This window comes from Odocoileus virginianus, chromosome 4, assembly GCF_023699985.2.
Source record: "Odocoileus virginianus isolate 20LAN1187 ecotype Illinois chromosome 4, Ovbor_1.2, whole genome shotgun sequence".
Lineage (NCBI taxonomy): Eukaryota > Metazoa > Chordata > Mammalia > Artiodactyla > Cervidae > Odocoileus > Odocoileus virginianus.
Window position 1 is genome coordinate 1186284 of NC_069677.1, and position 16737 is coordinate 1203020.

At 42.3% G+C, this 16737-nt stretch overlaps 1 protein-coding gene across 9 annotated transcripts in view; it reads left to right on the top strand.

Annotated features, from left to right (window-relative positions):
* SIDT1 (SID1 transmembrane family member 1) overlaps window positions 1-16737 on the top strand; it is a 120753-nt gene that overhangs the window by 80186 nt on the left and 23830 nt on the right. For 8 of the 9 annotated variants that reach the window (XM_070465937.1, XM_070465936.1, XM_070465939.1 and 5 more), the window contains 8 exons: window positions 5864-5935; window positions 7269-7414; window positions 8172-8245; window positions 9259-9325; window positions 11035-11108; window positions 12521-12644; window positions 12843-12960; window positions 16497-16633. In XM_070465937.1, the coding sequence (XP_070322038.1) occupies window positions 5864-5935; window positions 7269-7414; window positions 8172-8245; window positions 9259-9325; window positions 11035-11108; window positions 12521-12644; window positions 12843-12960; window positions 16497-16633 (812 nt within the window). The other variant, XM_070465942.1, reaches the window with a different exon arrangement.

A 16737-nucleotide genomic window follows, 5' to 3' on the forward strand; every position in this document is an offset into this window, starting at 1 on the left:
CCATGGATGGAGGAGCCTGGTAGGCTGCAGTCCATGGGGTCACGAAGAGTCGGACATGACTGAGCGACTTCACTTTCACTTTTCACTTTCATGCATTGGAGAAGGAAATGGCAACCCACTCAAGTGTTCTTGCCTGGAGAATCCCAGGGATGGGGTCGCACAGAGTCGGACACGACTGAAGTGACTTAGCAGTAGCAAGGAACCTTTGTGGGCTTCCCAGGTGGCACTAGAGGTAAAGAACCTGCCTGCTGATGCAAGAGACAAGGGTTCCATCCCTGGATCAGGAAGATCCCCTGGAGGAGGCATGGCAATCCACTCCAGTATTCTTGCCTGGAGAATTCCACGGACAGTGGAGTCTGGTGGGCTACAGTCCATAGGGTCACAAAGAGTCAGACACAACTGAAGCGACTGAGCACACATGCACGAAAGGGACCTTTGTCATGCGGAGAGGTTGTGGGGAAAGACAGCACGTGACCACTGGTGAGACAAGACTCAGGTGCTGCAAAAAAGAGCAGAAAAGACAATCTCCATCCTAGGAAAGAACCAGTTAGTGACTCTTAATCGTAGGAAGCAGATCACTGAGAAACCAGTCTGGAGCAAGAGACAAAAGTAAGTGAGGGATTTTACCTGTAGTCTAATGTGAGAGATTCACGGGAGGAAATTCTGGAGAAGAGCAAGGATACAGAAGGGCCAGGATCAGTGTGCCCATAGGCGCTACAGGAAGTTTAACTGAGCTCAGAGATACAGGAAGTGCCCTGGGGGCTAGAGCCTAGAAAAAAATGCTAGGAGCAGAGTCTGAAAGAGGGGATCCCACTAGACTTGGCCTGCTGGCTGCCTCAATCAATGTGGAGGTAGACATCAGAGGAACTGGTCCTGATGCTTTCACCTTAGGTGTGCCTGAGGTAGAGGATATGGAGCAAGGTCCCTACAATTCGCCAAATGGTTGGCAGCTCTTAATTATCGCATAGTCGGACACAACTGAAGCAACTTAGCAGCAGCAGCAGAATGGCTGCATTTGGAAAGTCTGTTAGCTCCCCTGCTTTTGTTTTTCATTGATTTGTCCTGCAGTTTGTAAGTCTTATTTGAAAAATGTTGACACTGGCTTCAACTGAACTAAAAAAGCAAAAGAATTTCTTTCATACTTCATGGGAAGAAGAAGGAGATAAGACCCTGGAGCCCAGATGAAGTGGAAATAGTGTTTGTAAAGAGCAGCTTCGGGCGAGAAGAGGCGTGATTACTGTGGTATGACTGGATGGATCCCGTATTCTCCATTGTCACTTAAGACAGGGGCCTCTCTGGTAATCTGAGGGGCACCAGGCAAGCCTCTGTGTTCTAGAAACATTTCCTTAAAGGACAAAGGAGCCTGGCAGGCTACAGTCCATGGGTCATAGAGAGTCAGACACGACTGAGCAACTATCATTCTCTCACTCAGGGACTCTGTCAGTGGAGAAACCTTACACTTCACATCACCGTTAAAGAGCCTATAGAGAAATTCAGTTACCACCTCAAAAGAGAGACAGACGAAGCATAACTCACAGGCCTCTGGGACACATGAGCTGTCATCATGATGCTTCGTGCAGCCTAAGAAGGGGTTACTTTCTCAAGTAGGGGAGCTGGACAAACCTGACTAGTCTGTAGACTGAGGAACCAAATGACCAATCAGATCCTTCCCTGGATGGAGCTATTACTGAATCAGCTCCCAGCAGACAGCAGGGTCCAGAAGGGAGAAGACAAGCAGTGTGCTGAGTGCGGACGATTTGGGGAACACAAGCCATCCTCAGAATCTGTGGTAACGGGTCTCAGGTTCTAGTATTGACTCTCCGATCGATTCCAAATTTCCTTGATTTTGCTTGCCTGTTTTTTTCTTCTAGAGGAATTTTACTTTTACATCCTTGAAAAGATGAATGGCCTTCCTTATTTTCTCCTCAACTTTTAACATATTAATACAACATGACACCAGTTGGAATAGGTAGCCAACTGGCATAAAAATGAAACCTTACAGCAGCTCATTCACATCATTTCCAACTCCTTCTTAGCTTCCAACCTTCTAAGGCTAGAGATAGAAGCAGGCAGGACAGTTATAAATGTGAAGTCCCTGAAAGAGTCAAGCCTGCTCGAAAGGAAATGAAGTTTTTCTCCTCACATGGAGCAATTAATATAAAAGGCAAGCAAGCATATCCTATTCTAAGTTAGCAAAGCAGACAGATGGCAAAGGGCTCATGTGTAAAGAAAAACATACCAGAACAAGTTTTCTCATTAAGATGAGCTCATTCACAACTTTATATGTTTGCTTATTCCAAGCCAGAACATCTCAGTATGTCCTATAAACTGGTATATTGTGTTTAATTCTGCTTTCTATATACCATATATGGCTTGCCTTCTGGGAGCATCAATCACATTTGAAATTTGGGAGGCAGTGCTTTGGTTCTTGCATTTCTAGACATTAGAAAAGTTAACAGAATATTGTTATCCCATGTTGGCCAATCTCCTATTTAATTGTGCATATAAAAGTGCACAGATTTGGAACAATTGTACTTCGTATGAAAATTCTGATGCTCTTGTCCATCACAGAACTGTTGGTGTTGTGGTTGCTTTGGAGTGCAAGGGACTGGGGACTATACTGAAACCAGGTCCTGCTCAACTGTGAGCCAGAGTAGAGTGCAGAAATCATCCAAGTCTGAACAAACTTACACAGCTGACTTTTCCTTTTTAGTGAAGTTGCTGCCTAACAAAACAGTGATTGTTTTTGTTTGCACTCTTGCTTTGATTTTAGTTTTTGCATTTTTTTTTTTTTTTTGCCTCTTTCGACCACATACACAAAAACGCTTTGCCTCCCACAGACCACTTCAACCCCCCGCCACATTCCCCGCCCGTGGAACTCAAGCATTATCCTACACATTCATCTGGTTCCCATACCAGAGGGCTTCCTAGGAACAGAAAAGACCCGAAATTTTGCAGTTTATGATTTTAGTATCATTTTCACTATTTTCACATGTAATATTTTTTTAAATTACACTGTAAACAAGGACCTAAGTTAATGATTAAAAGAAGGGAATTTAGGCTTGAAAAGAGAAAAATGTGAAAGATACTAAGGGAAATGTGAAAGTTACATCACCTAAGGAAGAGGCCAGAATGGTGGTTCCTATAAGTCGCCTGCCCCTCTCCCCCCCCACACACACACAATGACCTTGATAAAAAGAATACACTATAAGGAATTACAGATGAGCAGCAGCAGCCCATCTGAAAAACAAATATTGTGCTTAGGTACCTTTTTTGAATATATGAGTGGAAATGCAAATGTGCCTCAATTCCTTGTCTCTTTTGAAAAATGAGCACTATAAAAGCAACACACTCACTGCCAGTTATTCATATGTTAAAGGAAAATCCCTTCCTTTTTTTTCAATTAAGAAGATAAATTTTAACTGAGATCAGTGCAATGAACCATTATCTATCCACTATCTGAGTGATTCGGGACAAATGACTTGATCTGTGAGTGCCTCCTTTTTGTCATCTTTAAAATGGTGATAGTAATAGTACCCATGTCACAAGGTTATTGAAAAATTAAAAAGAATGAATTCTTGGAAAGAACTTAAAAGAGTGTCTGACACACACTACTGTCACTACTGCTGCCTAATGTTTATCAAAAACTGTGTGTCAGACACTCTACGTTAGGCAGCAGTAGTGACAGTAGTTGTAGCATTAGCAACTGCAGCAATAGTATAGAAGCCTTAGTAGCAGTACTAGCAGTGGTGGTAATAGTGGTAATAGTACTTGTTAACCTCAGTAGTGGCAGCAGCAAAGCGCTCTGCCCAAATACAGCCAAATCTGTCCTTGGCCAAAGAGAGTCGGTCAAACTGTACATGGCATCTTCCCATAATACTCTTACTGTGCTCAAAAGATTTAAATGGTGTTGATACCATGTTACATATTTATGGGTGAGCCCAAGAAAAGCCAAGGAACATCTACTATCTCTAAATAGTAAGAACTATATCAAGGAGTCTCCAAGCCTAGGAACAATGCCAAGGTCCATTGTGAGAGTCCTGGGAATTGCCTTGCCTGCCAGGAATGTTGCATTAGCCAGAGGCCTTGCTGTCCAACTGAGCTGGCTCTTGGCTAGGCTACCAAAAGGAGGGAGGAAATTGAGTCTCCAAGGCTATTGATTTGTTCACTGGCTAAATGTTTTGAACTTAGGATTTAATTATTTTTCTCCATGGAGGAAAGGAATAGGCCCACAAAGAGTAAAAACATGATGAAGCCTACAGATTGGCTCCCCAAACTATGAATGTTTTTACTGTCCACCAGTGGGAATGAAGTTTGAAAGCTGGATGAAAAGAGCTGATTGTGACAAACAATTAATTGTCTGAGGCTTTTGGTTCTTTTACATGTGTTGCATACTGTAGCATTAATGTAAAGAGTAACAGATGATATTTTCAAAGAAGAAATGGAAATATATTTGCAATGAGGATATAGAATATCTTACATGTCTTCACTGAAAATAGATTTCTCTGCAAAAGTACAAGACACTGACTAGTTAACTCACAGACTTCTTCACCTGTAGTGTGATACAAGCAATCTCACCTCTCAGGAAGAAGACACATGATGGAAATTCCCACCAGCCTGACAATATCCCAGATCCTGACAAAGCTTAGGAGGCAGCAGAGAAATGTTCTCTGGAACATGCCCCCGGAAATATTGTGGCACTAAGTCAGTCAGAGAAACTGCCTAGATGCGTGCATCCTTGTTTCTGTTCTCTTTGTTCAGCTCCTCCTAATTCTCATAAGTGGATAAACTCAATGGGATAGCATCTTTTCAAATAACCAGTGAGAAGCTTAGGAGGCAGTTTTCTCTGGGGCTTTCCAAACCTCACTGGAGTAGTTTGAGGAGCACCATCTTAGAAATATTTTTCTCTCACTGCCACCAGCCATTCGGCAACAGACACGCCTATTATATCTCTGAAAAAAAGTGAAAATGTTCATCACTCAGTCGTGTCCAACTCTTTGCAACCCCATGGACTGCAGCCTGCCAGGGCCTTCTGTCCATGGGATTTCCCAGGCAAGCATACTGGAATGGGTTGCCATTCCCTTCTCCAGGGGAATCTTCCTGACTCGGGGATCGAACCCAAGTCTTCTGCATTGCAGGTGGATCCTTTACTGTCTGAGCCACCAGAGAAGTCCATTCCATCTCTGCGTTATGACCCAAATAACCCATATTCCTATACATAGTTCACTATTGTTTGTTCCAAGGAGTGCAGCAATTTCTTTCCTGTCGGGGCTAATCCTGCCTACAGTTAGGGTACTGCTAATGGCTGTGACAAATAAACCTCTGAATTACAGTGCCTTAATCATAGAAATTTGTTTCTGGTGTTTGTGTTCAGTGGTGAACTTTCTCACAGTGATTCCAGGGCCCACACTCCTTGTGATTCTGCAATACTGTTAGGCAGGAATCAGCAACATTTTTTTTTCTGGAAAGTGCCAAATAGTAAATATTTCAGGCTCTGCAGGCCATGGAGTCTCTGTCAACTGCTCCTCTTTGCCTTGGTAGCTAAAAGTAGCCATAGCCAGACTCAAATGAGTGGTTGTGTTCTGGTAGAGCCTTATATACACTTAAAATCTAAAATTTCACCTGTCATAAAATAGTATTGCTTTTCTGATTTTTCTCCAACCATTTAAAAAATTTAAAACCATTTCTAGTTTAAGGGTCATGCAGGAATGGGTAGTGAACTACTTTTGGCCTCCATACCATAAAATTGACCTGAAGGCTCCTTGTATTAGAGTGAAAAGAAAATCAAACTATTTAAAGTTGTGTCCTTTCATTCTAGCAACTAGACACAAAGTGTTTGCCTCTTTGTTTTTCTTTTTAACAGGCTCTGGAAATATGTCGGTGTCAAATCCCATTGCTGCCAGTACCCCTGAAGGGAGCAATTACGGGGCAATAGGTATTTTTACAATGAGTCCATTCATGGAAGTGTCTCCTGGTTCTCCCAAGAATAGGATACAAGTGGCCCTCCAGCCACTAATAACTGTGAAAGTGGGCAAGGTGGTCATTGTATAAGATTAATTGACTGGGTGATCTGGAGGTTTCCTTCCAGCTTTTTTTCTGGTTCTATTGATCTGTTTCTTGAGTCTGCTAGCCACATTCAAGCAGAATTTTCTGTACCATTGCTGTCAACTCCTGTGGGGTTTTTTTCATACCTAGCCTGAGTTCATGGTGTGGAAAATGCATCAAGAGTCTGATGTCAGGGAGCCCAACATCAATTGACCCATTGTTTCATCCTCAGGTTTCAGTGGAGTAAGGGCGCTCAGAAGATGAGGCTGTGCAGCAGGTGAACATGACTGAAGCCTAGCAACCCTCCATTTGGGCTAACTTCATAATTGAACCTGCTCACTAACACCCAGTCATTCATATGGCAACCCTCAGGCTGGTTAAGTGGCCTTAAGGGGACAGAATTCTGATCCCTGTCCTATTAGCACTGGAAGGCATTGATGCTTCCACATACTTCTATGATGCTTACAGGTCTATGAATGGTATGCTTTAAGCTGTCAGTATAGAGGGGCTGGGAATCCTGTATTCCTGCCCTGTTATTCTGTAACTTTGAGAAGCATGTGGACTCAGTGTCAGAGGCTTATTTCTGGCTCTGCAAGAATAGGGTTTTGTTGTTGTTGTTGTTTTTTCTTTAACCATCTGAACAGAAGAAATAAAAGTGGAAGGTAGGCTTGGCTCATGTGCTCATTAAGCTGCACAAATTCCCATCTGCTCTCAGAAACATTCACAGGAGCACAAGGATTCTTCCTGAGAATGTGGTTTCCATTATATAATCACAGATACAGCATGTGGGGGATTTCAGTGTACAAATACCTTATCCATGAGAAATGTATAGCTGCTGGATATGTGGGTGCTTACATATACATGTGGTAGATGCTATACATAAGTTCATGCATGTGTATGTTTATATATTTGTGTTCATGTTTCAAAATATGAAACATGAAATATAAGCATATTATCTTTGCATCTAAAGAGTTAATAGAGCAGATGCCTTTATATTTTGTATTTAGCCCTAGAAACAGGTGATTTAAATATAAAAATAGGAGACAAGGAAAATCAGAAGTCCATTGAGGAAGAATTGAAAGAACATGTGTTGTGGGTAAGGAGTTGGTTTTTACCAACATAACGTGTCCAAGAATGAGTCAGCACTGTGCTTTTTGCAAAGAGAGATGGGTTCCACGGGTTCTTCTCAGCCTGGGAAGGCAGAAGAGTCTCCTCTGTTTCAGATGAGTCAAGCTCCAGTCCTGGCAGGCAAATGTCCTCCTCTGATGGTAGACAGCCATGCCAGTCAGACACTGACAGCTCTGTGGAGGAAAGTGACTTTGACACCATGCCAGACATTGAGAGCGATAAGAACATCATCCGCACCAAGGTACCTCTCTCTGCCTGGCCATACCCTCCAGAGGACAGAAAGTTCAGGAGTCAAATACAACTTCAACAATGCCTCAATTGCCTTTTTATATTTATATTTATATTTTTTTTTCTTCAGGGGAAGTCAAATTTCTCAGGGGGCTTTTTAGATAAAGCTTAACTACCTACTAAAAGCAATACTCAGTTAATTAACACTCCTTTCTGGAGGGAAAAAGTGACAGCAGTATAGAGAACAGAGCACTAAAATGCTCACGGATCTGAAGTGGCTGATTATGGACAAAAATGAGGAAGGGTTCCAACCAGGTGGAAGAAAAGATTCCACTGAAGTGTGTACTTGGAAAAACACCCTGGTTCCAGACATAAAATGCTTCAGGAGTAAAAGCTCGTTTCTTTCTGACTCATATGTATCAGACTATGTTGTATCCAGTAAGTGACATGAAGGTGAATGGCATGGTTTCAACTCTGTAATTCAAGAATCACACAGTGGGCATCTCTGAAAACTGGGAAATCAATTCTTGAGATTTAAGAAGCATTCAAGATTCCCAATGGGTTTCTCACATCAGCCAGTTTCCCTAAAGCCAAGGGAAATACTAGGATTTTTAAAGGTATCCTAGGAAAAGCAAAATTACGAGAAAAGTCTTGTTTAATAATTTTAATCCCTATTGAGGGATTAAACTGAAATGTGTAAAGCTATTCTTTGTATTTTATGCAAGAAATCCAAATACAGTTTTGCATTCTCTTTTTACTTGGCATCCCAGGTGTTCCTTTACCTGTCAGATCTGTCCAGGAAGGACCGAAGAATTGTCAGCAAAAAGTATAAGATTTATTTTTGGTGAGTAGATGACGAGAAGGACTATGGCTCTCTTTAGTAAAATTAAAATTTTCTTTGTAAAAGTCACAGTGACTTATGTGATTCATATAAGTGACCAAATCACAGGTTTCGGTGTTTACTGAGACACACATATAGGTGTTTAAAGGGTTTAAGCCACAATGCATAGGAAAAACAAACAAAACACAATCAAAGGCAACCAGTCCTAAGTGAAATACATACAAAGTATAAATAAGAACAGTAGTGGAATCCCGTGTTTTTAGGGACACACTAAATCCTCTTCCAGGAAGATACCAAAACCATCTTCCAGGAGGCATGTTAAACTGGAACCATTCCCTCTTCTCTCACCAGGGCTTACCCTTAGGAGAGCCAGTGATTTCTGGGATGAGACTCCTAGAGCACCTCAGGGTAGCTAGAAATCACCCTGAGGCAAGATGATACCATCAGCCAATGATAAATAGACCTGCGAAAAATAGACTACACAGAGGCAGCCTTCTTCCAGGCAGAAAGCCTGAGGTGCCTGGCCGGGTCCCCTCTTTTCCCTCAGAAACCCCCGACTGACAGTGTGACAACTCCTCTCATTCTTTTCTCTGGAAGGATGACCTTTTACTTGGACACAGATGCTAGAGGGAAACAAGAGCCAGCCAGTGGGGGTCACGTGGAACTCCATAGCATAGTGGGACCAGCGTTTTGGAACTAAGAGGTAGCTAAGAGAGCCACATTCCCTTCATGTGATCCATCACCCATTACCTACTCTCTGATCATTTTTAATCTAATGATATCCTAAAGAGATAGGCCTTTATTGATAGTTTCGTTAAACCAGAAGTATTATTTACACTGTTATGCAAATGATTGTATGAGAGGAAGTTTGGAGAAATAGGAACCATGTAACCAGTTTCTAATCACTTTTGTGAGTTAAGTAGGCAGTTATGGGTGGAAAGATTGAAAAAATAAAAGAGCAAAAATTCCATTGTTAATTTGGAAATAACCATTTCTGGTTCCTTTTGTCTGCATAGGAACATCATTACCATTGCTGTGTTTTATGCACTGCCTGTGATCCAACTGGTTATCACCTACCAAACAGTAAGTGTTGCCTCAAACCCCCGAATCCCAGCTTTCATAAAACAGAGAAAGATGTTTGCTATAATTTACAGAGAAAGGTATAAAGAGCTCTTTCCAATAATTAATTTCTCATTTGGATTCCCACAGGATTTCTCCATTGGGTCGTCTTTGACTGAGCTTTAAATCTAGTTCCCCAATGTTTTATCACAGACCTCTTGTATCACTTTGTCTACCAATCTGAAATTATTACCTTGTACTCATTCAGTCTTGGTATCTATCAGCTATGTCTATTGTTTAACCAGTCTGAACTTTTGATCATCGTGGGATGATGGGTAAAGTTCCAGACCAAAACAAAGAAACCTGATATCTAATTTAGCTGGTGTCCCGGCTGTAAAAATATTTTACAATATTTTTTGTAAAAGTAAAAACAGCTTCACTAATAAAATATTAAAAGAAAAGGAAATATAAAATAAATAATAAACAAACAAAGCACTTTCCTAGTGGCACAGTGGATAGAAATCCACCTTCCAAAGCAGGGAACACGAGTTTGATCCCTGGTGTGGGAAGATCCCACATGCCACAGAATAACTAAGCCTGTGTGCCACAACTTCTGAGCCTGTGCTCTAGAGCCCATGCTCCACAACAAGGGAAGCCACCACAATGAGCAGCCCACGCACCACAAGTAGAGAGTAGCCCCCACTAGCTGCAACTAGAGAAAGCCCACATGCAGCAAAAAAGACCCTTTGCAATGAAGAATAAATAAATAGATTTTGCAAAGGCAATCAAGAATTAAAACAAAAACAATAATTAAAACAGCTTAAGAATCCCCACTGCACCCCACGTTTGTAGAACCCTAGGGTCCAGGTCACATAAGTGATCTTGTCTAGGATCAAAGACACATGAAAAAGCCCATTTAGAATAGCACCAGGTTAAATGTATTTCTACTACAATGGCTCTCAAATTTTGTTGTGTGTTCAAATCATCTGTGAGATTTTTTAAAATACCAGTGTCCAAGCTGTACCCCACAGTAGTTAGATCAGACTGGAATCAGGATAAATATTGATGAAACTCCTTGTGATTCCAGTATACACCCACATTTGAGAGTCAACAGTTTAATAATATTTCACCAATTCCATACTTAATACGTGATGAGGACAAGGACTTTATAAGGTTTGAGCACCACGATTTATACTCTAAATATTCTCTGAATACTTTGGGGCTCTGTCAGAAGATACAGCTATCCTGTGGTCTAGGAAGGTTCTTAATGATAGTGATAATATGGAAAACTGACGACATATCTCCTTATGTCCACCTGCCCTGTGGTTATCAATTCAATGCAAAGGATGGGACAGCTGTTTACACTCCCAGGATTCATCTAGAAAATAGGATGTACTGTTTCAGTCCTGATAGGCAGGCCCCAATGTTAGCATCCTTTCAGAATCCTTTTACAATGAGAACAAAGGAAATGTTTTCAGTTGGATTCTGCCTTGCTACATAATGAGGGACACAGAATATTTCAGTTCAAAGCAAGATGGTAGCATTTAAAGGAAATGTGTCTGTACCGTGTAAAGGCTGGAGATAATGACTCATCCCCTGTTGAGAAGGATCACTGGTTACACTGTAAATCTCTGACAGTTGATCACTGCGAGCGCTGGGGTCTGCTTTCTGTAATTTCAGGCTCAGGGGATGGAGGCAGACAGCATCTCCTCTTCTCGCTCTTGCTTTTACAGGTTGTCAACGTCACTGGCAACCAGGATATCTGCTACTATAACTTCCTCTGTGCTCACCCCTTGGGTGTCTTGAGGTAAGACCAGTCCTCTGGTTGCCCATGAGGCAATGAGAGACACCTTTTTTTGTGTAATGTGGTGTGGAATGTGTATTTTTAAAAATTACTAGAAACAATTGTGGGAAACTACCTCAATCAAAAAGTAAGTGTAATTGCTTAGTTGTGTCTGACTCTTTGGGACCCCATGGACTATAGCCTGCCAGGCTCCTCTGTCCATGGAATTTCCCAGGCAAGAATACTAGAGTAGGCTTGCCATTTTTTTATCCAGGGGATCTTCCCTACCCAGGATTGAACCTGGGTCTTCTGCATTGCAGACAGATTTGTTACCATGTGAGCCACCAGGGAAGCCCTAATCAAGGGTAAACAGGAATGAAATCAAGGATTTGAGAGTAGGTATCCCTCTCCCACTCCTGTATAGCAGGGAGGAGCTCAGGAAACAGCCCTAAGAATAATCTGCTAAGGAGAAGGTGGGATGTGTTTGAAAATATCAGGTCCCTCGCTGTGATGACCCTTGTCTATGGGCATGAGCTGCAAATACATTCAATCCACTAAACAACCTCATGAGATAGATATGATTATTATTACCACTGTTTTTTTTAATTTAGTAGTTTTATTGCTATTTTTAAGGAGATTATTTTTAATTATTATTATCATTAAAAAATTATTTTCTTGGCTGCACTGCACAGCATTGGGATCTTAGTTCCCTGGCCAGGGATCAAACCCATGCCCCCTGCATTGGCAGTGTGGAGCCTTAACCACTGGATCACCAGAGAAGTCTCATTACCCCCATTTTTAGATAAAGATATTAAGGCTAGTTAGAAAGGCAAGGACTCGCAGAAGCTCCCTCAACTGTGAGTGATGTTGGGCCTCATAGCTGGACCTGTTGCTCCCAAGGCTGTGCTCCATCCTCCAGAACATGGTGAAGTGGAAAGAGGGAATTTCCTGGCAATTGGGAGCCTGGCTTCTTCATCCAGAATGAACTAGTCTCAGTTTTCTGAAAGAAATCTGCTGACTGACCAGTTGATACTTATCCTGAAATTCACAGTTACAGAGCTGAATATTGACATATAACATGGGTCCATGTATTTGAATTCATTCTTGCAACTAGCTGAATGGCCCAGCTGCCCATCTGCAGAATAGCTCTCTTTCCTAGGATTCATTCCCTGCCAGTGCCATCGGGACAAGAGAGGATTAACAGGTGTTAGGGAGGCTGAACAGGCATTCCTGGGAGGAAATGGACACATTATCACAGGCTAAGCAAAGCATCCTAACACAGAGTTAGGACAAAGATGCTCTCTGATGATTTTCAGTCCCGAAGTCTCATGGAAAGTTTTATTGGTAAAAAACAGTGCTGATTTCACTCGCTCCTCCGTGCCTTCGTTCAGTCTCTGAAGCTCTCAGATGCCTTGACTCCCTCACTGTCTCTATAGTGCCTTCAACAACATTCTCAGTAACCTGGGCCATGTGCTCCTGGGTTGCCTCTTCCTGCTGATAGTCTTGCACCGGGACATTCTCCATCGAAGAGCTCTGGAAGCCAAGGATATCTTTGCCATGGTGAGTAGAGGGCAGGTAGAGGGAGGTGGGAGCTAGGAAGGGTTATGGTTCCAAGCAGGATCTGCAAGTAGGAGGGACATCTGATGTGATGATGGGTCACGTGTAAGGGACCACAAAGGGCGAGAGCATGGGTGCGGGGTTCAGCGGCAAAATCACTAATGAGGATCTTCCCACTGACCATGCTTCCTGCTTTTTCAGGAGTACGGGATTCCCAAACACTTCGGTCTCTTCTATGCCATGGGCATTGCACTGATGATGGAAGGGGTGCTCAGTGCTTGTTACCACGTCTGCCCCAATTACTCCAACTTCCAGTTTGGTAATCACAATTTATATCAGCTACACAGATCTGAGGTATAGGAGTCTTATCCTGGGACTCTCTCAAAAATGCCCATCTTGTATTGCAAGGATTAAATGACATTACGTGTACTGAAGTGATCAGAGGGTACCTGGCTACAGGGCATGATTTTCCCAAATTGTATTATTTTTTCTCTCTGACCACATTTTATCGACTAGAAAGCACTGAACACTGAGTATTGATCTTATGGCTAGGTCTGCAGGTAGGCAGTGGGTTAAGTGTCAGGCAGCAGGTCATGTAGATCTACCAACAAGGCATCTAGAAATCTCCCTCAATGTAGCTTGGCTTAACTAAGCAGTTTGCCTGCTTCGGGTTGAAAGTAATAAAAAAAATCCAACTCTAATCGGATTAAATAACCAGTATATTTATCAGCACAAATCCAGCGGTGGCCCTGGCTCCACTGCTCTGTGACCACCCGCCTTGGCTGCACCCAGACTGCATATTAGTCTTCTCCTCAGGCTGTGTTTCCTCCTGTTGGCAAAAATAGCTACATTGGGTCTTTGCTTCCTATCTCTATACCATGATGTCTGGGGGAGGCAGCAAGCTGGCTTCCAGGAGACATCATTTGAAATCGAGGAAAGTTCTTTTCCCCATTTCCCCAGATGACAGCCCCTAACTCCTCAATAGCTCACACAGCCCTGAATCCACTTCAGATTCTTTCTGTGTGTGGGTTAGTTTGGGCTGGGATCACCATGTCAAAGAAGGGGAGGTTACCTTTAGACAGGGGACACACTTCCCTGGAACCAGAAGTGCTGTGAGCCTTCCTAAGCAAACAAGCTGTGAGGTGTGCATTTCTGAACAGAAATGGAACTGAGATATTTGAGTTGGCATCTTCATGCTATTAGGATGGAGCAGGAATAGCTGATACTGGAAGAAGGCAATTAACAATGTCCTCCGCACTTGAGGATGTGAATTTTGAAAATAGTCATTTTGTGTTTGTGCTCTAGCCTCCAGCTGTTAACATCACAGAAATTCTGTCATATTTTAACTTTTTAAAATTAGATGACATTTTTAATAGAGGAAATCTATAGAGAACAATACCATTCACCACTCAGAAGGAACAAATGCCAAAACTTTAAATATTTGCTTTAATCTACTTTGTTAAAGAAATACAACATTGTGTAAAGTTGAGGTCCCATTTTAACTGCTTTCCAAACTTGTCCACTCTCTCCTTCCTTAGAAGCAACAACTATGATTAATTTTATATTTTATTAATTTTATTTTTATTTAAATTTATTAATTTTATTATATTTAATTAATTTTATATTATATTTCTAGTTTGTTTTTATAATTTTTCTTCATTTGAATAGTTTTTCATTTTAATTTGAATAACAAATTAATAATAATTTATCACTGTGTTCTACACCCTTTTTTCATTCAACAATGTTTTCAAGATTTATTGGTAATGAATCAAGGATATCCAGTTCATTCATTTTTCAAGATTGTCACCATGTAATAAAAATACAGCGCATTTATTAATTTCTCTGTTGAACAGCACTTCGAGGTTGCCAGTATTTTGCTCAGTTCAGTTCAGTTCTGTTGCTCAGTCGTGTCCAACTCTTTGCGACCCCATGGACTGCAGCATGCCAGGCCTCCCATCACCAACTCCCAGAGTTTTCTCAAACTCACGCACATTGAGTCAGTGATGCCATCCAACCATCTCATCCTCTGCCGTCGCCTTCTCCTCCTGTCTTCAGTCTTTCCCAGTATCAGGCTCTTTTCAAATAAGTCAGCTCTTAGTATCAGATGGCCAAAGTATTGGAAATTCAGCTTCAACATCAGTCCTTCCAATGACTGATTTCCTTTAGGACGCACTGGTTGGATCTCCTTGCAGTCAGCCCAAGGGGCTCTCAAGAGTCTTCTCCAACACCACAGTTCAAAAGCATCAATTCTTCAGTGCTCAGCTTTCTTTATAGTCCAACTCTCACATCCATACATAACTACTGGAAAAACCATAGCTTTGACTAGATGGACATTTGTTGGCAAGGTAATGTGTCTGCTTTTTAACATGCTGTCTAGGTTGGTCATAACTTTTCTTCCAAAGAGTAATCATCTTAATTTCATGGCTGCAGTCACCATCTGCAGTGATTTTGGAGCCCCCAAAAATAAAGTCTGCCACTGTTTCCACTGTTTCTCCATCTATTTGCCATGAGGTGATGGGACCAGGTGCCATGATCTTAGTTTTCTGAATGTTGAGCTTTAAGCCAACTTTTTCACTCTCCTCTTTCACTTTCATCAAGAGGCTCTTTAGTTCTTCTTCACTTTCTGCCATAAGGGTGGTGTCATTTGCATATCATAGGTTATTGAAATTTCTCCTGGCAATTTTGATTCCAGCTTGTGCTTCCTCCAGCCCAGCGTTTCTCATGATGTACTCTGCATATAAGTTAAATAAGCAGGGTGACAATATACAGCCTTGACATACTCCTTTTCCTATCTGGAACCAGTCTGTTCTTCCATGTCCAGTTCTAACTGTTGCTTCCTGACCTGCATACAGATTTCTGAAGAGGCAGGTCAGGTACAGACAATTTTGCAATGAATATCTTCATATATGTCTCTTTGTGCACATTTGAGAAAGGTTCCCTGGAACACCTAGAAGTAGAGTTTGGGAATCACCTGCTTTATGTATCTTCCATTTTACCAAAAAAGAAAAAAGCCAAGTTTCTCCCCAGAGTATTAATTTGCACTCCCACTAGTTGAGTGAGAGGTCCCATTTCCCCCGTATCATCACTAATTTGTGTTATTGTTAGATATTTACAGTTTGCCACATTTTTTAGTAACATGGGACATTACATTGTTGTTTTAATTTACAGTCCCCTAACCCTCCTGGAGCTTCCCTGGTGGCTCAGATGGTAAAGAATCCACCTGCAATGGGTGGATCAGATGTGGGTTTGATCCCTGTGTGGGGAAGATCCCCTGGAGAAGGAAATGGCAACCACTCCAATATTCTTGCCTGGGAAATCCATAGACAGAGGAGCCTGGTAGGCTACAGTCTATGGGGTCACAAAAAAGCTGGACATGACTTAGCAACTAAACAACCGCAACCCTCATACAGCTAAGCCATGTGTAATTTCTAGGTGTCTCCTGTCCCTAGGCTAGAAAGCTGTGTACATGAGCAATAATCAGTGAGGTTACATTTCAGGACGCTGAGAAGGACCTCCTGCGTCCAGCTGGGACTCTCTTTATTGTCACACTATCCTGTCACTGTTAGGGGTTTTTTCGTTATTGGACAGGGGCATTTATACACGTGCACCCCTGCGAGTGGGGGTAGTCAGTTATTCATCATATCATCTGATACTTTTATGAGCTAGGAGCCCCCCTCTTGGAGGGGGTGAGAAGTGGAGTGTGTAGAGTTTGCCTCGAATGTTTCTGGGGAGGCTATTACACTGGAGGTCACCACATGGGCTGAGGGCAGCAAATACTCTAAGGCCGGGAGGGTAGGATTCTCTAAAGATCTGTCTGCCGCCTACTGGATCCTGACTGTCTTGGCTCCTCCTCAGACACCTCCTTCATGTACATGATTGCCGGCCTCTGCATGCTGAAGCTCTACCAGACCCGCCACCCGGACATCAACGCCAGCGCCTACGCCGCCTACGCCTCCTTTGCCCTGGTCATCACACTCACCGTCCTCGGAGTGGTGTGTCCCTCCCCACAGCCAGCAGCCCTCTTGGGAGGATTTTTATTGTTTGTGGGTTTTTTGGACCTCAGGTGTACAGGTTTAATTAATCATAATCCTTGGCC